We start from the raw sequence: 26,526 nt of genomic DNA on the forward strand, positions 1-26,526 counted from the left end.
TTTTTGTAACAGTGACGTATCACAGAAGTCTGGATCCAAAACATCGTTGCTCTAGCTCTTATAGTCTTTGAGCACTAGGCGCTGAAGGGGACGGACAGACGGACGGACGGACAGACGAACAGACGAACAGACGGACTGACGGACAGACAGACAGACAGACAGGGCCCAATCGACTCGGCTATTGATGCTGATCAAGAATATATATACTTTATGGGGTCGGAAACGATTCCTTCTGGACGTTACACACATCCACTTTTACCACAAATCTAATATACCCCAATACTCATTTTGAGTATCGGGTATAATTACTTTATAACATGATGAAGAAAAAAGCGGTCAAAAGTTTAAGTCAGCAGTTTTGATGAAGATTGCGAGCTCTCTGAGATGTAACGGCTCTTTTTTGATTAATAATTGATGTGTGTATATTGTTATAATATTTAAAGATTTTGAATTTCCTTCTGAGCCCGGCAAATCTTTGGCAATCGAAGATCAGGTGTTCGGCATATTCAGTTACATTGCACGTTTCGCAGATATTTGAGTCAATTGCTTTGATTCTGTGTAGGAAGACTTTGTCGTATGTGTGTCCCGTCATAAGTCTGTTAATGGTCTTGATGCTTTTAGCATTCCATTTAAGAGAAAAATGCCAGGGTTTACTGGGTATATCTGGAAATATGTCTATGAGGCTGGATCCCTTCGTCCTATACTTCGTCCTGTAGTCCTCATTCCATTTGTATACTAAAAAGTTCCTAATTTCTCTTTGAGCCTCCTTGTAGCTGTATTTTATATTTATTGTAAACCCCTCACTTGTAGCAGCCTTTGCTGCTATGTCAGTCTTTTCGTTGATGGCCACACCCTTGTGACCAGGGACCCATAGAATGTCAAGTTTCTGAATGTCTGATTGGTTAACTATGTTGTGAATATCATTCACTAGGTACGAGTCTGTATTCTTATTTTTAATTAAATTAATAGCTAGTAATATTCGACTGAATATCAAAATCGAAAATATTGTTTCGAATCCTTTACGGAGAACAATTAACCTATTATAAGCCAAGGGGCCGAAAAAAATGAAATTTTAATCATTTTAGCGCAGTTCAGGTGAAAGTTAGCGTTGTTATTTTTAATTTCAGATGAAAGATGGCCTGAATCTACAAGAAGAATTTACAATCGTTAATATTTTCTGCCATTTACCTGAAGAAGGTGAACTATTTAAATAGAGGGGGCTTAAGTTGGCTAAATTCGTTTTTTCATCATAACGAGACGCTATATTGTTGTTGGAAAAAAAAACATCAATCGCCGTAGCAAGAAAATAACTGGTATTAAAACAAACCAGTCAAGTAGAAAATTGATTAATTTATTGGATAAAATTATGTGGGCAGGACTGAGAGATCTACCTAGCTAGTAATATTAGACGGAATATTAAAAACGGGGAATAGTACAATAGAACTTGAATTCGTCGGTATATCTATTGTATATTTGGGTATATTTCTGATGGTCGGACATTATATTTTAACAATAAATCCGCGGCACACTTTTGTTTAGCTTCCGAATAAATATATTATTAAGTGAAATGGAGGCTATTTTAAATACGCAGTTTCAGCAGCTGGAAGATATCATCGGGGAAATATTAAAAGTAAAAAAAGAGCGTAAGTGTTAACAAGCTGCAAAGTCGTTGGTTCCTTATTTTCATTATTTTTGTATGCAGGGGCAGAACTCAGACACATTGCGAACTGCGGCGGCATTGAAATTTGTTGCATTAAAGCATGCAAATCGAGAAGTTAAACAGAAAATAAAGTCTGGACGGGATAACTTACACTTGGAAAAATGTAAAGTGGTCATAAGTCGGTTGCAATTGCAAAAAGGACATCGTGCGTTGCGAGAAATTCCAGAGTCGTGACTCCAAGTTGGTCCTGCTCTCAGACACTGAGTATTTTACCCAATTGCCGGGAATTGAAGATAGTAAAGTGAAACCAGAATCGGAGCACTACAAGCATTTGCAGCGCTTAGAGTGTGAACTGCGTTTAAGGAAAGACCTGGATGAAAAGAAAAGCTCATTGAAGAACTCCAAAAAGGAGCTGCAACAAGAGAATCTTAAACAACATAATAGGTACGTTTCATTCGCGCCAGCTCTACGCACCCTAAAGAGTGCTACGAAACCGCTGCATGATGCACTGCAGCTTTCTCTTGATGTTGAATGGAAGCTTAGTGCTGTGCTGCCCAAGCCTCTTTATATATTATTCATCAAACTGCAATGCCTTCAACGTGCGAGCGATGAGCCATCATTCAATGTTGAAGTGGTAGGATATGAAAGTGAAGCTCAAATGCAGGAGTTGACAAACCTAAAGCAAAACCCAAAAGCAAGGCGCGACTACTCTGAAAGGGACATTGAATTGTCGGGAAAGCCTGAGGAAAATCCTTTGAACAAAGAATTAAGTCCTCATCCTCTGCACATTCGCATCACGGTAAGATTAAACCAAAACATACGACTATAGAAAAATACCTTAACGTTCGAACGGTCTCTAGCTTGGCTCTGCTGGCTCGATTCAACTGGTGTTGATTATTCCAATAATACAAACCATCAAGGGTAAGTTTTAGCGAGTGAATTGCTTTAGCAGCAACTATATTTTAAAACATTTTCATGTTTTTAGGGATACTAATTTCGTTCAGCATCTCCTTCGGCATTTGTTTGCAAACGATTTGGGTAATGAAATACTTATACCCGGTATTCAATACGATGTAAGACAAGCAACAAGCTATAATTTTCCTATATATATGTATGAATCATAAAATTATATATTTGCGTTAGTTACAGAATAAGGATCTGACACCAGAGAAATGTATACAATATCTGGAGTCTAAGGACTTTGGAAAAGCATACTGTTGGTTACAAAGTATATGCTCTATACCAACAGTCAACAGCTCGATGTTGTATAAGCATGAGCTGAACTTGAATAAAAGCATGCGGGAGACCATAGCTCGCATTACACGGCGCTGGAACTCTTGGTTAAATCTAAGTCAGCAAATACGTGGTCTGAATAACAAGGAACTGGATTTGTATGCACTAAAAGAAAATGTCTATCCTGCGGCCTTGTCTTGCAGCCTAGTGCAGTGGACGGCGATCACTCTCGAGGAATTCCTAGCCCAAAATTCAGACGTACTAAACATTTCTCCGGATGATAAGGGCATAACATACAATTCCTATCGTGCTGTGATTGTTCGTGGCTCTGCCAAAATGGAGTGTTTCATTCGAATACCGAGTAATTATCCATTGGAAATGCCACTCTGGATATTGAGTGTGCATTGGAACGGTCGCCGTACATCGCAGAATAATGCAGCTATCAAGGTTAGTTTGTTCAGACTTCCATGCGTTATATATAAGCTTATTTTGATACCATTTTGTAGATGATGGAGTAATGGACCAACTCATTGCAACCCCAACAGCTGGAAGCAAATTATCGTATTCTGTATGCTCAGCTTTTCCGAACTATTTATAGTTTTGACATCTTTCTGGAGACAGAAGGCTCAATGCAGACGACTATAGAATACACCAAGGAAAAGCCTTATATAAGTGCATTTGCAAAACGATGCCGATTGCGTCCATATAAATACATAAAAAAGGGTTCCGTACACGCATTCAAACAATAAGGACCTAAAAACAAATATAAGAATATGGTTTTGTAAAAAAAAATCAAAAGCAGTTACTAAACATCTTCACAGTTGCTGTTTATTATGTAATGCATAATTGCAATAATGCAATAAATAAGTAACATTTAAATCTAGCTACAGTTTTATTGACAGCTTAGTTTCTGAGATGCTGTCGCTGCCAGGGACTCGGTTGGCAGGGTGATTGCAGAGGCATTTTCAACAGACTCTCGACTCTCATCCGGTATAACTTTATCAACAACGTGTTTTTCTATTAGACCGCTTTCTCCCAAGTAGCATATGGAAAATCCATCGTACCATGCCTCCTGATCCTTCAGTACTTCCTTCAATTGCCACACCTTGTATTTCCAGAACTGGAACATCACCTTCAGGCCGGATATGCCCCTCACGCGCCACCTTATGCGCACGGTGTAATCGTCGGTATGCTTTGTAATTTTAAGAACCTCAAACTTAACGTAGGCGTACTTTAGGTGACCCACAGTTCGAAGAATGGCAATTTGCTTAACAAAGTGGTATAGACCGACTGTGTGCTTGCCGGTAATATTGTTCTGAAATATAAGGTTTGGGCTGTATATGGAATAGTTCAGCGGTTCAACAAAGAGTTTGGGAAGCGTGGTTCGCAGAACTTCGTAGGCTCGCTCCAGATCTTCAGGCTTTCGAACATTTTCCTTCTCTTTGGCGGATGTTTGTACATTACTGTTTTCGTGAAAACTTCGTTTCGGTTGCATTACGCTACTACCTTCACATTTTAGCCAATTGTAGTTATATGATCCTGTGCAAGGAGAGTATAATCGCATTGTGGAAGCCCACGCCTGTTCTTTGGAGCCCCACAAGCTTATCAAATTGCTCTTTCTCATTGATAAAATTCCAAAATTTCGCATCATTTTGACAAGGACCATTGACGAATTTACCGGACTCTGGTAACTGTATTTCCCGTAATATGTTAAATGTTTCTTCCTTTTAAGCGTCACTCTGCCGTTCAAATATCACGTTTAAATTCTTCATCTGGTTTTACTCAGCGTTTAAATTGTGGAGTTTTTAATCTTTTTTAGACGTGCTCGTGTGGTAACCAAGTTTATTTGGAATCGAAAAATCATATGGTCATATGTATATCAATATAAATATTTTGTACAATAAAAGTGTGAGGTGATGTGATAGTTTTTTTGGGATATCTCAACGGAACTTTCTGAACTCGGAGACAGTTTACACTATTTTTTTGTAGTTTCAGTGATCCAACGTCGTTAGAATCATAGTTGGATAATGGAAATAAGTATCCATATTTTTATGTGATATTTCCCGTATGCGACTATACTTCAAGACCACTCTAGTCTAAATTATTGTCGCACCAGTCGAAAAGCTGTTGAACTATTTGTGCCAAAACGTGCCACCCAGTTGTGGTAGAGTAATACCTAACAAAAATAGATCCAAAGAAAATTCATGTCGACCAGATATACCTAGATTTTTCAAATCACAACGTTCCCCCTCGTTTTTTTTTTTTTTTTGTTTTAAATCATCTCAAGGATGATCGGAATTTTGATCGTAGCACTGTAGCCACATTGATCAGATACTGGTGATGTAGTTTGGCGAGTTTGACAGGTCGGTATATAAAAAAAAGAGGAAAATTACTTAACTGTTTTAGAAAATAAACTGAAATTACTTTATAACACGATGAAGAAAAAAGCGGTCAAAAGTTTAAGTCAGCAGTTTTGATGAAGATTGCCAGCTCTCTGAGATGTAGCGGCCCTTTTTTGATTAATAATTGATGTAAATTGTTATAATATTTAAAGATTTTAAATTTCCTTCTGAGCCCGGCAAATCTTTGGCAATCGAAGATCAGGTGTTCGGCATATTCAGTTACATTGCACGTTTCGCAGATATTTGAGTCAATTGCTTTGATTCTGTGTAGGAAGACTTTGTCGTATGTGTGTCCCGTCATAAGTCTGTTAATGGTCTTGATGCTTTTAGCATTCCATTTAAGAGAAAAATGCCAGGGTTTACTGGGTATGTCTGGAAATATGTCTATGAGGCTGGATCCCTTCGTCCTATACTTCGTCCTGTAGTCCTCATTCCATTTGTATACTAAAAAGTTCCTAATTTCTCTTCGAGCCTCCTTGTAGCTGTATTTTATATTTATTGTAAACCCCTCACTTGTAGCAGCCTTTGCTGCTATGTCAGTCTTTTCGTTGATGGCCACACCCTTGTGACCAGGGACCCATAGAATGTCAAGTTTCTGAATGTCTGATTGGTTAACTATGTTGTGAATATCATTCACTAGGTACGAGTCTGTATTCTTATTTTTAATTAAATTAATAGCTAGTAATATTCGACGGAATATCAAAATCGAAAATATTGTTTCGAATCCTTTACGGAGAACAATTAACCTATTATAAGCCAAGGGGCCGAAAATAATGAAATTTTAATCATTTTAGCGCAGTTCAGGTGAAAGTTAGCGTTGTTATTTTTAATTTCAGATGAAAGATGGCCTGAATCTACAAGAAGAATTTACAATCGTTAATATTTTCTGCCATTTACCTGAAGAAGGTGAACTATTTAAATAGAGGGGGCTTAAGTGGGCTAAATTCGTTTTTTCATCATAACGAGACGCTATATTGTTGTTGGAAAAAAAACAGCAATCGCCGTAGCAAGAAAATAAGTCAAGTATTTAAAACAAACCAGTCAAGTAGAAAAATGATTAATTTATTGGATACAATTATGTGGGCAGGACTGAGAGATCTACCTAGCTAGTAATATTCGACGGAATATCAAAAACGGGGAATAGTACAATAGAACTTGAATTCGTCGGTATATCTATGGTATATTTGGGTTTATTTCTGATGGTCGGACATTATATTTTAACAATAAATCCGCGGCACACTTTTGTTTAGCTTCCGAATAAATATATTATTAAGTGAAGTGAAGGCTATTTTAAATACGCAGTTTCAGCAGCTGGAAGATATCATCGGGGAAATATTAAAAGTAAAAAAGAGCGTAAGTGTTAACAAGCTGCAAAGTCGTTGGTTCCTTATTTTCCTTATTTTTGTATGCAGGGGCAGAACTCAGACACATTGCGAACTGCGGCGGCATTGAAATTTGTTGCATTAAAGCATGCAAATCGAGAAGTTAAACAGAAAATAAAGTCTGGACGGGATAACTTACACTTGGAAAAATGTAAAGTGGACATAAGTCGGTTGCAATTGCAAAATCTTCTGTACGAAGTGAGCCACTTGAAAAAGGACATCGTGCGTTGCGAGAAATTCCAGAGTCGTGACTCCAAGTTGGTCCTGCTCTCAGACACTGAGTATTTTACCAAATTGCCGGGAATTGAAGATAGTAAAGTGAAACCAGAATCGGAGCACTACAAGCATTTGCAGCGCTTAGATTGTGAACTGCGTTTAAGGAAAGACCTGGATGAAAAGAAAAGCTCATTGAAGAACTCCAAAAAGGAGCTGCAACAAGAGAATCTTAAACAACATAATAGGTACGTTTCATTCGCGCCAGCTCTACGCACCCTAAAGAGTGCTACGAAACCGCTGCATGATGCACTGCAGCTTTCTCTTGATGTTGAATGGAAGCTTAGTGCTGTGGTCAAATATCTGCCCAAGCCTCTTTATATATTATTCATCAAACTGCAATGCCTTCAACGTGCGAGCGATGAGCCATCATTCAATGTTGAAGTGGTAGGATATGAAAGTGAAGCTCAGATGCAGGAGTTGACAAACCTAAAGCAAAACCCAAAAGCAAGGCGCGACTACTCTGAAAGGGACATTGAATTGTCGGGAAAGCCTGAGGAAAATCCTTTGAACAAAGAATTAAGTCCTCATCCTCTGCACATTCGCATCACGGTAAGATTAAACCAAAACATACGACTATAGAAAAATACCTTAACGTTCGAACGGTCTCTAGCTTGGCTCTGCTGGCTCGATTCAACTGGTGTTGATTATTCGCTATTTCGAACAAATTAAATGTGCGACAGCATGGCCTCAATTGAGCATTTCCAATAATACAAACCATCAAGGGTAAGTTTTAGCGAGTGAATTGCTTTAGCAGCAACTATATTTTAAAACATTTTCATGTTTTTAGGGATACTAATTTCGTTCAGCATCTCCTTCGGCATTTGTTTGCAAACGATTTGGGTAATGAAATACTTATACCCGGTATTCAATACGATGTAAGACAAGCAACAAGCTATAATTTTCCTATATATATGTATGAATCATAAAATTATATATTTGCGTTAGTTACAGAATAAGGATCTGACACCAGAGGAATGTATACAATATCTGGAGTCTAAGGACTTTGGAAAAGCATACTGTTGGTTACAAAGTATATGCTCTATACCAAAAGTCCACAGCTCGATGTTGTATAAGCATGAGCTGAACTTGAATAAAAGCATGCATAAAAGCACTCTTGGTTAAATCTAAGTCAGCAAATACGTGGTCTGACTAACAAGGACATCGATTTGTATGCACCAAAAGAAAATGTCTATCCTGCGGCCTTGTCTTGCAGCCTAGTGCAGTGGACGGCGATCACTCTCGAGGAATTCCTAGCCCAAAATTCAGACGTACTAAACATTTCTCCGGATGATAAGGGCATAACATACAATTCCTATCGTGCTGTGATTGTTCGTGGCTCTGCCAAAATGGAGTGTTTCATTCGAATACCGAGTAATTATCCATTGGAAATGCCACTCTGGATATTGAGTGTGCATTGGAACGGTCGCCGTACATCGCAGAATAATGCAGCTATCAAGGTTAGTTTGTTCAGACTTCCATGCGTTATATATAAGCTTATTTTGATACCATTTTGTAGATGATGGAGTACTGGACCAACTCATTGCAACCCCAACAGCTGGAAGCAAATTATCGTATTCTGTACGCTCAGCTTTTCCGAACTATTTATAGTTTTGACATCTTTCTGGAGACAGAAGGCTCAATGCAGACGACTATAGAATACACCAAGGAAAGTCTTATATAAGTGCATTTGCAAAACAATGCCGATTGCGTCCATATAAATACATAAAAAAGGGTTCCGTACACGCATTCAAACAATAAGGACCTAAAAACAAATATAAGAATATGGTCTTGTAAAAAAAAATCAAAAGCAGTTACTAAACATCTTCACAGTTGCTGTTTATTATGTAATGCATAATTGCAATAATGCAATAAATAAGTAACATTTAAATCTAGCTACAGTTTTATTGACAGCTTAGTTTCTGAGATGCTGTCGCTGCCAGGGACTCGGTTGGCAGGGTGATTGCAGAGGCATTTTCAACAGACTCTCGACTCTCATCCGGTATAACTTTATCAACAACGTGTTTTTCTATTAGACCGCTTTCTCCCAAGTAGCATATGGAAAATCCATCGTACCATGCCTCCTGATCCTTCAGTACTTCCTTCAATTGCCACACCTTGTATTTCCAGAACTGGAACATCTCCTTCAGGCCGGATATGCCCCTCACGCGCCACCTTATGCGCACGGTGTAATCGTCGGTATGCTTTGTAATTTTAAGAACCTCAAACTTAACGTAGGCGTACTTTAGGTGACCCACAGTTCGAAGAATGGCCATTTGCTTAACAAAGTGGTATAGACCGACTGTGTGCTTGCCGGTAATATTGTTCTGAAATATAAGGTTTGGGCTGTATATGGAATAGTTCAGCGGTTCAACAAAGAGTTTGGGAAGCGTGGTTCGCAGAACTTCGTAGGCTCGCTCCAGATCTTCAGGCTTTCGAACATTTTCCTTCTCTTTGGAGGATGTTTGTACATTACTGTTTTCGTGAAAACTTCGTTTCGGTTGCATTACGCTACTACCTTCACATTTTAGCCAATTGTAGTTATATGATCCTGTGCAAGGAGAGTATAATCGCATTGTGGAAGCCCACGCCTGTTCTTTGGAGCCCCACAAGCTTATCAAATTGCTCTTTCTCATTGATAAAATTCCAAAATTTCGCATCATTTTGACAAGGACCATTGACGAATTTACCGGACTCTGGTAACTGTATTTCCCGTAATATGTTAAATGTTTCTTCCTTTTAAGCGTCACTCTGCCGTTCAAATATCACGTTTAAATTCTTCATCTGGTTTTACTCAGCGTTTAAATTGTGGAGTTTTTAATCTTTTTTAGACGTGCTCGTGTGGTAACCAAGTTTATTTGGAATCGAAAATTCATATGGTCATATGTATATCAATATAAATATTTTGTACAATAAAAGTGTGAGGTGATGTGATAGTTTTTTTGGGATATCTCAACGGAACTTTCTGAACTCGGAGACAGTTTACACTATTTTTTTGTAGTTTCAGTGATCCAACGTCGTTAGAATCATAGTTGGATAATGGAAATAAGTATCCATATTTTTATGTGATATTTCCCGTATGCGACTATACTCAAGACCACTCTAGTCTAAATTATTGTCGCACCAGTCGAAAAGCTGTTGAACTATTTGTGCCAAAACGTGCCTAACAAAAATAGATCCAAAGAAAATTCATGTCGACCAGAAATACCTAGATTTTTCAAATCACAACGTTCCCCCTCGTTTTTTTTTGGTTTTAAATCATCTCAAGGATGATCGGAATTTTGATCGTAGCACTGTAGCCACATTGATCAGATACTGGTGATGTAGTTTGGCGAGTTTGACAGGTCGGTATATAAAAAAAAGAGGAAAATTACTTAACTGTTTTAGAAAACAAACTGAAATTACTTTATAACATGATGAAGAAAAAAGCGGTCAAAAGTTTAAGTCAGCAGTTTTGATGAAGATTGCCAGCTCTCTGAGATGTAGCGGCTCTTTTTTGATTAATAATTGATGTAAATTGTTATAATATTTAAAGATTTTGAATTTCCTTCTGAGCCCGGCAAATCTTTGGCAATCGAAGATCAGGTGTTCGGCATATTCAGTTACATTGCACGTTTCTCAGATATTTGAGTCAATTGCTTTGATTCTGTGTAGGAAGACTTTGTCGTATGTGTGTCCCGTCATAGGTCTGTTAATGGTCTTGATGCTTTTAGCATTCCATTTAAGAGAAAAATGCCAGGGTTTACTGGGTATGTCTGGAAATATGTCTATGAGGCTGGATCCCTTCGTCCTACACTTCGTCCTGTAGTCCTCATTCCATTTGTATACTAAAAAGTTCCTAATTACTCTTTGAGCCTCCGTGTAGCTGTATTTTATATTTATTGTAAACCCCTCACTTGTAGCAGCCTTTGCTGCTATGTCAGTCTTTTCGTTGATGGCCACACCCTTGTGACCAGGGACCCATAGAATGTCAAGTTTCTGAATGTCTGATTGGTTAACTATGTTGTGAATATCATTCACTAGGTACGAGTCTGTATTCTTATTTTTAATTAAATTAATAGCTAGTAATATTCGACTGAATATCAAAATCGAAAATATTGTTTCGAATCCTTTACGGAGAACAATTAACCTATTATAAGCCAAGGGGCCGAAAAAAATGAAATTTTAATCATTTTAGCGCAGTTCAGGTGAAAGTTAGCGTTGTTATTTTTAATTTCAGATGAAAGATGGCCTGAATTTACAAGAAGAATTTACAAGCGTTAATATTTTCTGCCATTTACCTGAAGAAGGTGAACTATTTAAATAGAGGGGGCTTAAGTTGGCTAAATTCGTTTTTTCATCATAACGAGACGCTATATTGTTGTTGGAAAAAAAAACATCAATCGCCGTAGCAAGAAAATAACTGGTATTAAAACAAACCAGTCAAGTAGAAAATTGATTAATTTATTGGATAAAATTATGTGGGCAGGACTGAGAGATCTACCTAGCTAGTAATATTCGACGGAATATTAAAAACGGGGAATAGTACAATAGAACTTGAATTCGTCGGTATATCTATTGTATATTTGGGTATATTTCTGATGGTCGGACATTATATTTTAACAATAAATCTGCGGCACACTTTTGTTTAGCTTCCGAATAAATATATTATTAAGTGAAGTGGAGGCTATTTTAAATACGCAGTTTCAGCAGCTGGAAGATATCATCGGGGAAATATTAAAAGTAAAAAAGAGCGTAAGTGTTAACAAGCTGCAAAGTCGTTGGTTACTTATTTTCCTTATTTTTGTATGCTGGTGCAGAACTCAGACACATTGCGAACTGCGGCGGCATTGAAATTTGTTGCATTAAAGCATGCAAATCGAGAAGTTAAACAGAAAATAAAGTCTGGACGGGATAACTTACACTTGGAAAAATGTAAAGTGGACATAAGACGGTTGCAATTGCAAAATCTTCTGTACGAAGTGAGCCCCTTGAAAAAGGACCTCGTGCGTGGCGAGAAATTCCAGAGTCGTGACTCCAAGTTGGTCCTGCTCTCAGACACTGAGTATTTTACCAAATTGCCGGGAATTGAAGATAGTAAAGTGAAACCAGAATCGGAGCACTACAAGCATTTGCAGCGCTTAGAGTGTGATCTGCGTTTAAGGAAAGACCTGGATGAACAGAAAAGCTCATTGAAGAACTCCAAAAAGGAGCTGCAACAAGAGAATCTTAAATAATCTTGATGTTGAATGGAAGCTTAGTGCTGTGGTCAAATATCTGCCCAAGCCTCTTTATATATTATTCATCAACCTGCAATGCCTTCAACGTGCGAGCGATGAGCCATCATTCAATGTTGAAGTGGTAGGATATAAAAGTGAAGCTCAGATGCAGGAGTTGACAAACCTAAAGCAAAACCCAAAAGCAAGGCGCGACTACTCTGAAAGGGACATTGAATTGTCGGGAAGGCCTGAGGAAAATCCTTTGAACAAAGAATTAAGTCCTCATCCTCTGCACATTCGCATCACGGTAAGATTAAACCAAAACATACGACTATAGAAAAATACCTTAACGTTCGAACGGTCTCTAGCTTGGCTCTGCTGGCTCGATTCAACTGGTGTTGATTATTCGCTATTTCGAACAAATTAAATGTGCGACAGCATGGCCTCAATTGAGCATTTCCAATAATACAAACCATCAAGGGTAAGTTTTAGCGAGTGAATTGCTTTAGCAGCAACTATATTTTAAAACATTTTCATGTTTTTAGGGATACTAATTTCGTTCAGCATCTCCTTCGGCATTTGTTTGCAAACGATTTGGGTAATGAAATACTTATACCCGGTATTCAATACGATGTAAGACAAGCAACAAGCTATAATTTTCCTATATATATGTATGAATCATAAAATTATATATTTGCGTTAGTTACAGAATAAGGATCTGACACCAGAGAAATGTATACAATATCTGGAGTCTAAGGACTTTGGAAAAGCATACTGTTGGTTACAAAGTATATGCTCTATACCAACAGTCAACAGCTCGATGTTGTATAAGCATGAGCTGAACTTGAATAAAAGCATGCGGGAGACCATAGCTCGCATTACACGGCGCTGGAACTCTTGGTTAAATCTAAGTCAGCAAATACGTGGTCTGAATAACAAGGAACTGGATTTGTATGCACTAAAAGAAAATGTCTATCCTGCGGCCTTGTCTTGCAGCCTAGTGCAGTGGACGGCGATCACTCTCGAGGAATTCCTAGCCCAAAATTCAGACGTACTAAACATTTCTCCGGATGATAAGGGCATAACATACAATTCCTATCGTGCTGTGATTGTTCGTGGCTCTGCCAAAATGGAGTGTTTCATTCGAATACCGAGTAATTATCCATTGGAAATGCCACTCTGGATATTGAGTGTGCATTGGAACGGTCGCCGTACATCGCAGAATAATGCAGCTATCAAGGTTAGTTTGTTCAGACTTCCATGCGTTATATATAAGCTTATTTTGATACCATTTTGTAGATGATGGAGTACTGGACCAACTCATTGCAACCCCAACAGCTGGAAGCAAATTATCGTATTCTGTACGCTCAGCTTTTCCGAACTATTTATAGTTTTGACATCTTTCTGGAGACAGAAGGCTCAATGCAGACGACTATAGAATACACCAAGGAAAAGCCTTATATAAGTGCATTTGCAAAACGATGCCGATTGCGATTGCATAAAAAAGGGTTCCGTACACGCATTCAAACAATAAGGACCTAAAAACAAATATAAGAATATGGTTTTGTAAAAAAAAATCAAAAGCAGTTACTAAACATCTTCACAGTTGCTGTTTATTATGTAATGCATAATTGCAATAATGCAATAAATAAGTAACATTTAAATCTAGCTACAGTTTTATTGACAGCTTAGTTTCTGAGATGCTGTCGCTGCCAGGGACTCGGTTGGCAGGGTGATTGCAGAGGCATTTTCAACAGACTCTCGACTCTCATCCGGTATAACTTTATCAACAACGTGTTTTTCTATTAGACCGCTTTCTCCCAAGTAGCATATGGAAAATCCATCGTACCATGCCTCCTGATCCTTCAGTACTTCCTTCAATTGCCACACCTTGTATTTCCAGAACTGGAACATCACCTTCAGGCCGGATATGCCCCTCACGTGCCACCTTATGCGCACGGTGTAATCGTCGGTATGCTTTGTAATTTTAAGAACCTCAAACTTAACGTAGGCGTACTTTAGGTGACCCACAGTTCGAAGAATGGCAATTTGCTTAACAAAGTGGTATAGACCGACTGTGTGCTTGCCGGTAATATTGTTCTGAAATATAAGGTTTGGGCTGTATATGGAATAGTTCAGCGGTTCAACAAAGAGTTTGGGAAGCGTGGTTCGCAGAACTTCGTAGGCTCGCTCCAGATCTTCAGGCTTTCGAACATTTTCCTTCTCTTTGGCGGATGTTTGTACATTACTGTTTTCGTGAAAACTTCGTTTCGGTTGCATTACGCTACTACCTTCACATTTTAGCCAATTGTAGTTATATGATCCTGTGCAAGGAGAGTATAATCGCATTGTGGAAGCCCACGCCTGTTCTTTGGAGCCCCACAAGCTTATCAAATTGCTCTTTCTCATTGATAAAATTCCAAAATTTCGCATCATTTTGACAAGGACCATTGACGAATTTACCGGACTCTGGTAACTGTATTTCCCGTAATATGTTAAATGTTTCTTCCTTTTAAGCGTCACTCTGCCGTTCAAATATCACGTTTAAATTCTTCATCTGGTTTTACTCAGCGTTTAAATTGTGGGGTTTTTAATCTTTTTTAGACGTGCTCGTGTGGTAACCAAGTTTATTTGGAATCGAAAAATCATATGGTCATATGTATATCAATATAAATATTTTGTACAATAAAAGTGTGAGGTGATGTGATAGTTTTTTTGGGATATCTCAACGGAACTTTCTGAACTCGGAGACAGTTTACACTATTTTTTTGTAGTTTCAGTGATCCAACGTCGTTAGAATCATAGTTGGATAATGGAAATAAGTATCCATATTTTTATGTGATATTTCCCGTATGCGACTATACTCAAGACCACTCTAGTCTAAATTATTGTCGCACCAGTCGAAAAGCTGTTGAACTATTTGTGCCAAAACGTGCCACCCAGCTGTGGTAGAGTAATACCTAACAAAAAAAGATCCAAAGAAAATTCATGTCGACCAGAAATACCTAGATTTTTCAAATCACAACGTTCCCCCTCGTTTTTTTTTTTTTGTTTTAAATCATCTCAAGGATGATCGGAATTTTGATCGTAGCACTGTAGCCACATTGATCAGATACTGGTGATGTAGTTTGGCGAGTTTGACAGGTCGGTATATAAAAAAAAGAGGAAAATTACTTAACTGTTTTAGAAAACAAACTGAAATTACTTTATAACATGATGAAGAAAAAAGCGGTCAAAAGTTTAAGTCAGCAGTTTTGATGAAGATTGCCAGCTCTCTGAGATGTAGCGGCTCTTTTTTGATTAATAATTGATGTAAATTGTTATAATATTTAAAGATTTTGAATTTCCTTCTGAGCCCGGCAAATCTTTGGCAATCGAAGATCAGGTGTTCGGCATATTCAGTTACATTGCACGTTTCTCAGATATTTGAGTCAATTGCTTTGATTCTGTGTAGGAAGACTTTGTCGTATGTGTGTCCCGTCATAGGTCTGTTAATGGTCTTGATGCTTTTAGCATTCCATTTAAGAGAAAAATGCCAGGGTTTACTGGGTATGTCTGGAAATATGTCTATGAGGCTGGATCCCTTCGTCCTACACTTCGTCCTGTAGTCCTCATTCCATTTGTATACTAAAAAGTTCCTAATTTCTCTTTGAGCCTCCTTGTAGCTGTATTTTATATTTATTGTAAACCCCTCACTTGTAGCAGCCTTTGCTGCTATGTCAGTCTTTTCGTTGATGGCCACACCCTTGTGACCAGGGACCCATAGAATGTCAAGTTTCTGAATGTCTGATTGGTTAACTATGTTGTGAATATCATTCACTAGGTACGAGTCTGTATTCTTATTTTTAATTAAATTAATAGCTAGTAATATTCGACTGAATATCAAAATCGAAAATATTGTTTCGAATCCTTTACGGAGAACAATTAACCTATTATAAGCCAAGGGGCCGAAAAAAATGAAATTTTAATCATTTTAGCGCAGTTCAGGTGAAAGTTAGCGTTGTTATTTTTAATTTCAGATGAAAGATGGCCTGAATCTACAAGAAGAATTTACAATCGTTAATATTTTCTGCCATTTACCTGAAGAAGGTGAACTATTTAAATAGAGGGGGCTTAAGTGGGCTAAATTCGTTTTTTCATCATAACGAGACGCTATATTGTTGTTGGAAAAAAAAACAGCAATCGCCGTAGCAAGAAAATAAGTCAAGTATTTAAAACAAACCAGTCAAGTAGAAAAATGATTAATTTATTGGATAAAATTATGTGGGCAGGACTGAGAGATCTACCTAGCTAATAATATTCGACGGAATATCAAAAACGGGGAATAGTACATTAGATCTTTAATTCGTCGGTATATCTATGGTATATTTGGGTTTATTTCTGATGGTCGGACATTATATTTTAACAATAAATCCGCGGCACACTTTTGTTTAGCTTCCGAATAAATATATTATTAAGTGAAGTGAAGGCTATTTTAAATACGCAGTTTCAGCAGCTGGAAGATATCATCGGGGAAATATTAAAAGTAAAAAAGAGCGTAAGTGTTAACAAGCTGCAAAGTCGTTGGTTCCTTATTTTCCTTATTTTTGTATGCAGGGGCAGAACTCAGACACATTGCGAACTGCGGCGGCATTGAAATTTGTTGCATTAAAGCATGCAAATCGAGAAGTTAAACAGAAAATAAAGTCTGGACGGGATAACTTACACTTGGAAAAATGTAAAGTGGACATAAGTCGGTTGCAATTGCAAAATCTTCTGTACGAAGTGAGACACTTGAAAAAGGACATCGTGCGTTGCGAGAAATTCCAGAGTCGTGACTCCAAGTTGGTCCTGCTCTCAGACACTGAGTATTTTACCAAATTGCCGGGAATTGAAGATAGTAAAGTGAAACCAGAATCGGAGCACTACAAGCATTTGCAGCGCTTAGATTGTGAACTGCGTTTAAGGAAAGACCTGGATGAACAGAAAAGCTCATTGAAGAACTCCAAAAAGGAGCTGCAACAAGAGAATCTTAAACAACATAGTAGGTACGTTTCATTCGCGCCAGCTCTACGCACCCTAAAGAGTGCTACGAAACCGCTGCATGATGCACTGCAGCTTTCTCTTGATGTTGAATGGAAGCTTAGTGCTGTGCTGCCCAAGCCTCTTTATATATTATTCATCAAACTGCAATGCCTTCAACGTGCGAGCGATGAGCCATCATTCAATGTTGAAGTGGTAGGATATGAAAGTGAAGCTCAGATGCAGGAGTTGACAAACCTAAAGCAAAACCCAAAAGCAAGGCGCGACTACTCTGAAAGGGACATTGAATTGTCGGGAAAGCCTGAGGAAAATCCTTTGAACAAAGAATTAAGTCCTCATCCTCTGCACATTCGCATCACGGTAAGATTAAACCAAAACATACGACTATAGAAAAATACCTTAACGTTCGAACGGTCTCTAGCTTGGCTCTGCTGGCTCGATTCAACTGGTGTTGATTATTCGCTATTTCGAACAAATTAAATGTGCGACAGCATGGCCTCAATTGAGCATTTCCAATAATACAAACCATCAAGGGTAAGTTTTAGCGAGTGAATTGCTTTAGCAGCAACTATATTTTAAAACATTTTCATGTTTTTAGGGATACTAATTTCGTTCAGCATCTCCTTCGGCATTTGTTTGCAAACGATTTGGGTAATGAAATACTTATACCCGGTATTCAATACGATGTAAGACAAGCAACAAGCTATAATTTTCCTATATATATGTATGAATCATAAAATTATATATTTGCGTTAGTTACAGAATAAGGATCTGACACCAGAGGAATGTATACAATATCTGGAGTCTAAGGACTTTGGAAAAGCATACTGTTGGTTACAAAGTATATGCTCTATACCAACAGTCCACAGCTCGATGTTGTATAAGCATGAGCTGAACTTGAATAAAAGCATGCGGGAGACCATAGCTCGCATTACACGGCGCTGGAACTCTTGGTTAAATCTAAGTCAGCAAATACGTGGTCTGACTAACAAGGACATCGATTTGTATGCACTAAAAGAAAATGTCTATCCTGCGGCTTTGTCTTGCAGCCTAGTGCAGTGGACGGCGATCACTCTCGAGGAATTCCTAGCCCAAAATTCAGACGTACTAAACATTTCTCCGGATGATAAGGGCATAACATACAATTCCTATCGTGCTGTGATTGTTCGTGGCTCTGCCAAAATGGAATGTTTCATTCGAATACCGAGTAATTATCCATTGGAAATGCCACTCTGGATATTGAGTGTGCATTGGAACGGTCGCCGTACATCGCAGAATAATGCAGCTATCAAGGTTAGTTTGTTCAGACTTCCATGCGTTATATATAAGCTTATTTTGATACCATTTTGTAGATGATGGAGTACTGGACCAACTCATTGCAACCCCAACAGCTGGAAGCAAATTATCGTATTCTGTACGCTCAGCTTTTCCGAACTATTTATAGTTTTGACATCTTTCTGGAGACAGAAGGCTCAATGCAGACGACTATAGAATACACCAAGGAAAAGCCTTATATAAGTGCATTTGCAAAACGATGCCGATTGCGATTGCATAAAAAAGGGTTCCGTACACGCATTCAAACAATAAGGACCTAAAAACAAATATAAGAATATGGTTTTGTAAAAAAAAATCAAAAGCAGTTACTAAACATCTTCACAGTTGCTGTTTATTATGTAATGCATAATTGCAATAATGCAATAAATAAGTAACATTTAAATCTAGCTACAGTTTTATTGACAGCTTAGTTTCTGAGATGCTGTCGCTGCCAGGGACTCGGTTGGCAGGGTGATTGCAGAGGCATTTTCAACAGACTCTCGACTCTCATCCGGTATAACTTTATCAACAACGTGTTTTTCTATTAGACCGCTTTCTCCCAAGTAGCATATGGAAAATCCATCGTACCATGCCTCCTGATCCTTCAGTACTTCCTTCAATTGCCACACCTTGTATTTCCAGAACTGGAACATCACCTTCAGGCCGGATATGCCCCTCACGTGCCACCTTATGCGCACGGTGTAATCGTCGGTATGCTTTGTAATTTTAAGAACCTCAAACTTAACGTAGGCGTACTTTAGGTGACCCACAGTTCGAAGAATGGCAATTTGCTTAACAAAGTGGTATAGACCGACTGTGTGCTTGCCGGTAATATTGTTCTGAAATATAAGGTTTGGGCTGTATATGGAATAGTTCAGCGGTTCAACAAAGAGTTTGGGAAGCGTGGTTCGCAGAACTTCGTAGGCTCGCTCCAGATCTTCAGGCTTTCGAACATTTTCCTTCTCTTTGGCGGATGTTTGTACATTACTGTTTTCGTGAAAACTTCGTTTCGGTTGCATTACGCTACTACCTTCACATTTTAGCCAATTGTAGTTATATGATCCTGTGCAAGGAGAGTATAATCGCATTGTGGAAGCCCACGCCTGTTCTTTGGAGCCCCACAAGCTTATCAAATTGCTCTTTCTCATTGATAAAATTCCAAAATTTCGCATCATTTTGACAAGGACCATTGACGAATTTACCGGACTCTGGTAACTGTATTTCCCGTAATATGTTAAATGTTTCTTCCTTTTAAGCGTCACTCTGCCGTTCAAATATCACGTTTAAATTCTTCATCTGGTTTTACTCAGCGTTTAAATTGTGGGGTTTTTAATCTTTTTTAGACGTGCTCGTGTGGTAACCAAGTTTATTTGGAATCGAAAAATCATATGGTCATATGTATATCAATATAAATATTTTGTACAATAAAAGTGTGAGGTGATGTGATAGTTTTTTTGGGATATCTCAACGGAACTTTCTGAACTCGGAGACAGTTTACACTATTTTTTTGTAGTTTCAGTGATCCAACGTCGTTAGAATCATAGTTGGATAATGGAAATAAGTATCCATATTTTTATGTGATATTTCCCGTATGCGACTATACTCAAGACCACTCTAGTCTAAATTATTGTCGCACCAGTCGAAAAGCTGTTGAACTATTTGTGCCAAAACGTGCCACCCAGCTGTGGTAGAGTAATACCTAACAAAAAAAGATCCAAAGAAAATTCATGTCGACCAGAAATACCTAGATTTTTCAAATCACAACGTTCCCCCTCGTTTTTTTTTTTTTTGTTTTAAATCATCTCAAGGATGATCGGAATTTTGATCGTAGCACTGTAGCCACATTGATCAGATACTGGTGATGTAGTTTGGCGAGTTTGACAGGTCGGTATATAAAAAAAAGAGGAAAATTACTTAACTGTTTTAGAAAACAAACTGAAATTACTTTATAACATGATGAAGAAAAAAGCGGTCAAAAGTTTAAGTCAGCAGTTTTGATGAAGATTGCCAGCTCTCTGAGATGTAGCGGCTCTTTTTTGATTAATAATTGATGTAAATTGTTATAATATTTAAAGATTTTGAATTTCCTTCTGAGCCCGGCAAATCTTTGGCAATCGAAGATCAGGTGTTCGGCATATTCAGTTACATTGCACGTTTCTCAGATATTTGAGTCAATTGCTTTGATTCTGTGTAGGAAGACTTTGTCGTATGTGTGTCCCGTCATAGGTCTGTTAATGGTCTTGATGCTTTTAGCATTCCATTTAAGAGAAAAATGCCAGGGTTTACTGGGTATGTCTGGAAATATGTCTATGAGGCTGGATCCCTTCGTCCTACACTTCGTCCTGTAGTCCTCATTCCATTTGTATACTAAAAAGTTCCTAATTTCTCTTTGAGCCTCCTTGTAGCTGTATTTTATATTTATTGTAAACCCCTCACTTGTAGCAGCCTTTGCTGCTATGTCAGTCTTTTCGTTGATGGCCACACCCTTGTGACCAGGGACCCATAGAATGTCAAGTTTCTGAATGTCTGATTGGTTAACTATGTTGTGAATATCATTCACTAGGTACGAGTCTGTATTCTTATTTTTAATTAAATTAATAGCTAGTAATATTCGACTGAATATCAAAATCGAAAATATTGTTTCGAATCCTTTACGGAGAACAATTAACCTATTATAAGCCAAGGGGCCGAAAAAAATGAAATTTTAATCATTTTAGCGCAGTTCAGGTGAAAGTTAGCGTTGTTATTTTTAATTTCAGATGAAAGATGGCCTGAATCTACAAGAAGAATTTACAATCGTTAATATTTTCTGCCATTTACCTGAAGAAGGTGAACTATTTAAATAGAGGGGGCTTAAGTGGGCTAAATTCGTTTTTTCATCATAACGAGACGCTATATTGTTGTTGGAAAAAAAAACAGCAATCGCCGTAGCAAGAAAATAAGTCAAGTATTTAAAACAAACCAGTCAAGTAGAAAAATGATTAATTTATTGGATAAAATTATGTGGGCAGGACTGAGAGATCTACCTAGCTAATAATATTCGACGGAATATCAAAAACGGGGAATAGTACATTAGATCTTTAATTCGTCGGTATATCTATGGTATATTTGGGTTTATTTCTGATGGTCGGACATTATATTTTAACAATAAATCCGCGGCACACTTTTGTTTAGCTTCCGAATAAATATATTATTAAGTGAAGTGAAGGCTATTTTAAATACGCAGTTTCAGCAGCTGGAAGATATCATCGGGGAAATATTAAAAGTAAAAAAGAGCGTAAGTGTTAACAAGCTGCAAAGTCGTTGGTTCCTTATTTTCCTTATTTTTGTATGCAGGGGCAGAACTCAGACACATTGCGAACTGCGGCGGCATTGAAATTTGTTGCATTAAAGCATGCAAATCGAGAAGTTAAACAGAAAATAAAGTCTGGACGGGATAACTTACACTTGGAAAAATGTAAAGTGGACATAAGTCGGTTGCAATTGCAAAATCTTCTGTACGAAGTGAGACACTTGAAAAAGGACATCGTGCGTTGCGAGAAATTCCAGAGTCGTGACTCCAAGTTGGTCCTGCTCTCAGACACTGAGTATTTTACCAAATTGCCGGGAATTGAAGATAGTAAAGTGAAACCAGAATCGGAGCACTACAAGCATTTGCAGCGCTTAGATTGTGAACTGCGTTTAAGGAAAGACCTGGATGAACAGAAAAGCTCATTGAAGAACTCCAAAAAGGAGCTGCAACAAGAGAATCTTAAACAACATAGTAGGTACGTTTCATTCGCGCCAGCTCTACGCACCCTAAAGAGTGCTACGAAACCGCTGCATGATGCACTGCAGCTTTCTCTTGATGTTGAATGGAAGCTTAGTGCTGTGGTCAAATATCTGCCCAAGCCTCTTTATATATTATTCATCAAACTGCAATGCCTTCAACGTGCGAGCGATGAGCCATCATTCAATGTTGAAGTGGTAGGATATGAAAGTGAAGCTCAGATGCAGGAGTTGACAAACCTAAAGCAAAACCCAAAAGCAAGGCGCGACTACTCTGAAAGGGACATTGAATTGTCGGGAAAGCCTGAGGAAAATCCTTTGAACAAAGAATTAAGTCCTCATCCTCTGCACATTCGCATCACGGTAAGATTAAACCAAAACATACGACTATAGAAAAATACCTTAACGTTCGAACGGTCTCTAGCTTGGCTCTGCTGGCTCGATTCAACTGGTGTTGATTATTCGCTATTTCGAACAAATTAAATGTGCGACAGCATGGCCTCAATTGAGCATTTCCAATAATACAAACCATCAAGGGTAAGTTTTAGCGAGTGAATTGCTTTAGCAGCAACTATATTTTAAAACATTTTCATGTTTTTAGGGATACTAATTTCGTTCAGCATCTCCTTCGGCATTTGTTTGCAAACGATTTGGGTAATGAAATACTTATACCCGGTATTCAATACGATGTAAGACAAGCAACAAGCTATAATTTTCCTATATATATGTATGAATCATAAAATTATATATTTGCGTTAGTTACAGAATAAGGATCTGACACCAGAGGAATGTATACAATATCTGGAGTCTAAGGACTTTGGAAAAGCATACTGTTGGTTACAAAGTATATGCTCTATACCAACAGTCCACAGCTCGATGTTGTATAAGCATGAGCTGAACTTGAATAAAAGCATGCGGGAGACCATAGCTCGCATTACACGGCGCTGGAACTCTTGGTTAAATCTAAGTCAGCAAATACGTGGTCTGACTAACAAGGACATCGATTTGTATGCACTAAAAGAAAATGTCTATCCTGCGGCTTTGTCTTGCAGCCTAGTGCAGTGGACGGCGATCACTCTCGAGGAATTCCTAGCCCAAAATTCAGACGTACTAAACATTTCTCCGGATGATAAGGGCATAACATACAATTCCTATCGTGCTGTGATTGTTCGTGGCTCTGCCAAAATGGAATGTTTCATTCGAATACCGAGTAATTATCCATTGGAAATGCCACTCTGGATATTGAGTGTGCATTGGAACGGTCGCCGTACATCGCAGAATAATGCAGCTATCAAGGTTAGTTTGTTCAGACTTCCATGCGTTATATATAAGCTTATTTTGATACCATTTTGTAGATGATGGAGTACTGGACCAACTCATTGCAACCCCAACAGCTGGAAGCAAATTATCGTATTCTGTACGCTCAGCTTTTCCGAACTATTTATAGTTTTGACATCTTTCTGGAGACAGAAGGCTCAATGCAGACGACTATAGAATACACCAAGGAAAAGCCTTATATAAGTGCATTTGCAAAACGATGCCGATTGCGATTGCATAAAAAAGGGTTCCGTACACGCATTCAAACAATAAGGACCTAAAAACAAATATAAGAATATGGTTTTGTAAAAAAAAATCAAAAGCAGTTACTAAACATCTTCACAGTTGCTGTTTATTATGTAATGCATAATTGCAATAATGCAATAAATAAGTAACATTTAAATCTAGCTACAGTTTTATTGACAGCTTAGTTTCTGAGATGCTGTCGCTGCCAGGGACTCGGTTGGCAGGGTGATTGCAGAGGCATTTTCAACAGACTCTCGACTCTCATCCGGTATAACTTTATCAACAACGTGTTTTTCTATTAGACCGCTTTCTCCCAAGTAGCATATGGAAAATCCATCGTACCATGCCTCCTGATCCTTCAGTACTTCCTTCAATTGCCACACCTTGTATTTCCAGAACTGGAACATCACCTTCAGGCCGGATATGCCCCTCACGTGCCACCTTATGCGCACGGTGTAATCGTCGGTATGCTTTGTAATTTTAAGAACCTCAAACTTAACGTAGGCGTACTTTAGGTGACCCACAGTTCGAAGAATGGCAATTTGCTTAACAAAGTGGTATAGACCGACTGTGTGCTTGCCGGTAATATTGTTCTGAAATATAAGGTTTGGGCTGTATATGGAATAGTTCAGCGGTTCAACAAAGAGTTTGGGAAGCGTGGTTCGCAGAACTTCGTAGGCTCGCTCCAGATCTTCAGGCTTTCGAACATTTTCCTTCTCTTTGGCGGATGTTTGTACATTACTGTTTTCGTGAAAACTTCGTTTCGGTTGCATTACGCTACTACCTTCACATTTTAGCCAATTGTAGTTATATGATCCTGTGCAAGGAGAGTATAATCGCATTGTGGAAGCCCACGCCTGTTCTTTGGAGCCCCACAAGCTTATCAAATTGCTCTTTCTCATTGATAAAATTCCAAAATTTCGCATCATTTTGACAAGGACCATTGACGAATTTACCGGACTCTGGTAACTGTATTTCCCGTAATATGTTAAATGTTTCTTCCTTTTAAGCGTCACTCTGCCGTTCAAATATCACGTTTAAATTCTTCATCTGGTTTTACTCAGCGTTTAAATTGTGGGGTTTTTAATCTTTTTTAGACGTGCTCGTGTGGTAACCAAGTTTATTTGGAATCGAAAAATCATATGGTCATATGTATATCAATATAAATATTTTGTACAATAAAAGTGTGAGGTGATGTGATAGTTTTTTTGGGATATCTCAACGGAACTTTCTGAACTCGGAGACAGTTTACACTATTTTTTTGTAGTTTCAGTGATCCAACGTCGTTAGAATCATAGTTGGATAATGGAAATAAGTATCCATATTTTTATGTGATATTTCCCGTATGCGACTATACTCAAGACCACTCTAGTCTAAATTATTGTCGCACCAGTCGAAAAGCTGTTGAACTATTTGTGCCAAAACGTGCCACCCAGCTGTGGTAGAGTAATACCTAACAAAAAAAGATCCAAAGAAAATTCATGTCGACCAGAAATACCTAGATTTTTCAAATCACAACGTTCCCCCTCGTTTTTTTTTTTTTGTTTTAAATCATCTCAAGGATGATCGGAATTTTGATCGTAGCACTGTAGCCACATTGATCAGATACTGGTGATGTAGTTTGGCGAGTTTGACAGGTCGGTATATAAAAAAAAGAGGAAAATTACTTAACTGTTTTAGAAAACAAACTGAAATTACTTTATAACATGATGAAGAAAAAAGCGGTCAAAAGTTTAAGTCAGCAGTTTTGATGAAGATTGCCAGCTCTCTGAGATGTAGCGGCTCTTTTTTGATTAATAATTGATGTAAATTGTTATAATATTTAAAGATTTTGAATTTCCTTCTGAGCCCGGCAAATCTTTGGCAATCGAAGATCAGGTGTTCGGCATATTCAGTTACATTGCACGTTTCTCAGATATTTGAGTCAATTGCTTTGATTCTGTGTAGGAAGACTTTGTCGTATGTGTGTCCCGTCATAGGTCTGTTAATGGTCTTGATGCTTTTAGCATTCCATTTAAGAGAAAAATGCCAGGGTTTACTGGGTATGTCTGGAAATATGTCTATGAGGCTGGATCCCTTCGTCCTACACTTCGTCCTGTAGTCCTCATTCCATTTGTATACTAAAAAGTTCCTAATTTCTCTTTGAGCCTCCTTGTAGCTGTATTTTATATTTATTGTAAACCCCTCACTTGTAGCAGCCTTTGCTGCTATGTCAGTCTTTTCGTTGATGGCCACACCCTTGTGACCAGGGACCCATAGAATGTCAAGTTTCTGAATGTCTGATTGGTTAACTATGTTGTGAATATCATTCACTAGGTACGAGTCTGTATTCTTATTTTTAATTAAATTAATAGCTAGTAATATTCGACTGAATATCAAAATCGAAAATATTGTTTCGAATCCTTTACGGAGAACAATTAACCTATTATAAGCCAAGGGGCCGAAAAAAATGAAATTTTAATCATTTTAGCGCAGTTCAGGTGAAAGTTAGCGTTGTTATTTTTAATTTCAGATGAAAGATGGCCTGAATCTACAAGAAGAATTTACAATCGTTAATATTTTCTGCCATTTACCTGAAGAAGGTGAACTATTTAAATAGAGGGGGCTTAAGTGGGCTAAATTCGTTTTTTCATCATAACGAGACGCTATATTGTTGTTGGAAAAAAAAACAGCAATCGCCGTAGCAAGAAAATAAGTCAAGTATTTAAAAC

General features: G+C 38.1%; 8 protein-coding genes and 1 long non-coding RNA gene across 17 annotated transcripts in view; 4 read left to right on the forward strand and 5 right to left on the reverse strand.

The window, feature by feature from the left end:
* Nucleotides 1-18,887, forward strand: part of LOC117190320 (THO complex subunit 5-like) — a 32,813-nt gene extending 13,926 nt beyond the window's left edge. Inside the window, exons 3-9 of one of the 8 annotated variants that reach the window (XM_033395395.1) lie at nt 1,863-2,186; nt 7,221-7,271; nt 17,300-17,530; nt 17,592-17,704; nt 17,769-17,856; nt 17,927-18,463; nt 18,523-18,887. In XM_033395395.1, coding sequence (XP_033251286.1) covers nt 1,863-2,186; nt 7,221-7,271; nt 17,300-17,530; nt 17,592-17,704; nt 17,769-17,856; nt 17,927-18,463; nt 18,523-18,765 — 1,587 coding nt within the window. In that variant the 3' untranslated portion in view covers nt 18,766-18,887. Of the gene's footprint in view, nt 1-1,862; nt 2,187-2,228; nt 2,460-2,520; nt 2,582-2,645; nt 2,734-2,803; nt 3,341-3,399; nt 3,773-7,220; nt 7,272-12,173; nt 12,456-12,516; nt 12,630-12,693; nt 12,782-12,851; nt 13,389-13,447; nt 13,813-17,299; nt 17,531-17,591; nt 17,705-17,768; nt 17,857-17,926; nt 18,464-18,522 lie in introns of those variants that run through there. The other 7 variants (XM_033395400.1, XM_033395393.1, XM_033395399.1 and 4 more) reach the window with 7 other exon arrangements.
* Nucleotides 1,312-1,831, forward strand: LOC117190362. The gene is made up of 2 exons (XR_004473687.1): nt 1,312-1,643; nt 1,703-1,831. It is a non-coding gene; the product is annotated as an uncharacterized LOC117190362 (long non-coding RNA).
* Nucleotides 3,695-4,643, reverse strand: LOC117190345 (uncharacterized protein C6orf136 homolog). The gene has a single exon (XM_033395425.1). It carries the CDS (start codon nt 4,557-4,559, stop codon nt 3,786-3,788), a length of 774 nt encoding a protein of 257 aa, XP_033251316.1. The 5' UTR covers nt 4,560-4,643; the 3' UTR covers nt 3,695-3,785.
* Nucleotides 8,764-9,745, reverse strand: LOC117190352 (uncharacterized protein C6orf136 homolog). Its single transcript, XM_033395432.1, has one exon. The coding sequence runs from the start codon at nt 9,626-9,628 to the stop codon at nt 8,855-8,857; it is 774 nt and encodes a 257-aa protein (XP_033251323.1). The 5' UTR covers nt 9,629-9,745; the 3' UTR covers nt 8,764-8,854.
* LOC117190346 (uncharacterized protein C6orf136 homolog) lies at nt 13,735-14,778 on the reverse strand. The gene has a single exon (XM_033395427.1). It carries the CDS (start codon nt 14,597-14,599, stop codon nt 13,826-13,828), a length of 774 nt encoding a protein of 257 aa, XP_033251318.1. The 5' UTR covers nt 14,600-14,778; the 3' UTR covers nt 13,735-13,825.
* The window catches only part of LOC117190333 (THO complex subunit 5-like), a 34,959-nt gene continuing 24,996 nt past the window's right edge, over nt 16,564-26,526 (forward strand). Inside the window, exons 1-2 of the mRNA XM_033395411.1 lie at nt 16,564-16,685; nt 16,745-17,257. The gene's annotated coding sequence lies outside the window, so the exon portion shown is untranslated. The remainder of the gene's footprint in view (nt 16,686-16,744; nt 17,258-26,526) is intronic.
* Nucleotides 18,810-19,853, reverse strand: LOC117190347 (uncharacterized protein C6orf136 homolog). Its single transcript, XM_033395428.1, has one exon. The coding sequence runs from the start codon at nt 19,672-19,674 to the stop codon at nt 18,901-18,903; it is 774 nt and encodes a 257-aa protein (XP_033251319.1). The 5' UTR covers nt 19,675-19,853; the 3' UTR covers nt 18,810-18,900.
* On the forward strand, nt 21,493-23,972 carry LOC117190328 (THO complex subunit 5-like). 2 transcript variants are annotated; one of them, XM_033395406.1, is made up of 6 exons: nt 21,493-21,761; nt 21,821-22,615; nt 22,677-22,789; nt 22,854-22,941; nt 23,012-23,548; nt 23,608-23,972. In XM_033395406.1, exons 2-6 carry the CDS (start codon nt 22,475-22,477, stop codon nt 23,848-23,850), a joined length of 1,122 nt encoding a protein of 373 aa, XP_033251297.1. In that variant the 5' UTR covers nt 21,493-21,761; nt 21,821-22,474; the 3' UTR covers nt 23,851-23,972. The 2 variants fall into 2 exon arrangements, with proteins under 2 accessions (XP_033251297.1, XP_033251295.1); XM_033395404.1 differs by having other exon boundaries at nt 21,650-21,761; nt 23,018-23,548.
* LOC117190344 (uncharacterized protein C6orf136 homolog) lies at nt 23,895-24,915 on the reverse strand. The gene has a single exon (XM_033395424.1). It carries the CDS (start codon nt 24,757-24,759, stop codon nt 23,986-23,988), a length of 774 nt encoding a protein of 257 aa, XP_033251315.1. The 5' UTR covers nt 24,760-24,915; the 3' UTR covers nt 23,895-23,985.

The sequence above is a fragment of the Drosophila miranda genome (assembly GCF_003369915.1).
Source record: "Drosophila miranda strain MSH22 chromosome Y unlocalized genomic scaffold, D.miranda_PacBio2.1 Contig_Y1_pilon, whole genome shotgun sequence".
Taxonomy (NCBI): domain Eukaryota; kingdom Metazoa; phylum Arthropoda; class Insecta; order Diptera; family Drosophilidae; genus Drosophila; species Drosophila miranda.

Excerpts from the sequence above, each read along its gene's own strand:
- LOC117190345 (XM_033395425.1), bottom strand. The coding sequence starts at position 4,559 with ATGGTCCTTGTCAAAATGATGCGAAATTTTGGAATTTTATCAATGAGA.
- LOC117190352 (XM_033395432.1), bottom strand. The coding sequence starts at position 9,628 with ATGGTCCTTGTCAAAATGATGCGAAATTTTGGAATTTTATCAATGAGA.
- LOC117190346 (XM_033395427.1), bottom strand. The coding sequence starts at position 14,599 with ATGGTCCTTGTCAAAATGATGCGAAATTTTGGAATTTTATCAATGAGA.
- LOC117190347 (XM_033395428.1), bottom strand. The coding sequence starts at position 19,674 with ATGGTCCTTGTCAAAATGATGCGAAATTTTGGAATTTTATCAATGAGA.
- LOC117190328 (XM_033395406.1), top strand. The coding sequence starts at position 22,475 with ATGCAGGAGTTGACAAACCTAAAGCAAAACCCAAAAGCAAGGCGCGAC. Across the intron at positions 22,616-22,676 it reads CTCTGCACATTCGCATCACG|CTTGGCTCTGCTGGCTCGAT; the intron begins GTAAGATTAAAC and ends AACGGTCTCTAG. Across the intron at positions 22,942-23,011 it reads TACCCGGTATTCAATACGAT|TTACAGAATAAGGATCTGAC; the intron begins GTAAGACAAGCA and ends TATTTGCGTTAG.
- LOC117190344 (XM_033395424.1), bottom strand. The coding sequence starts at position 24,759 with ATGGTCCTTGTCAAAATGATGCGAAATTTTGGAATTTTATCAATGAGA.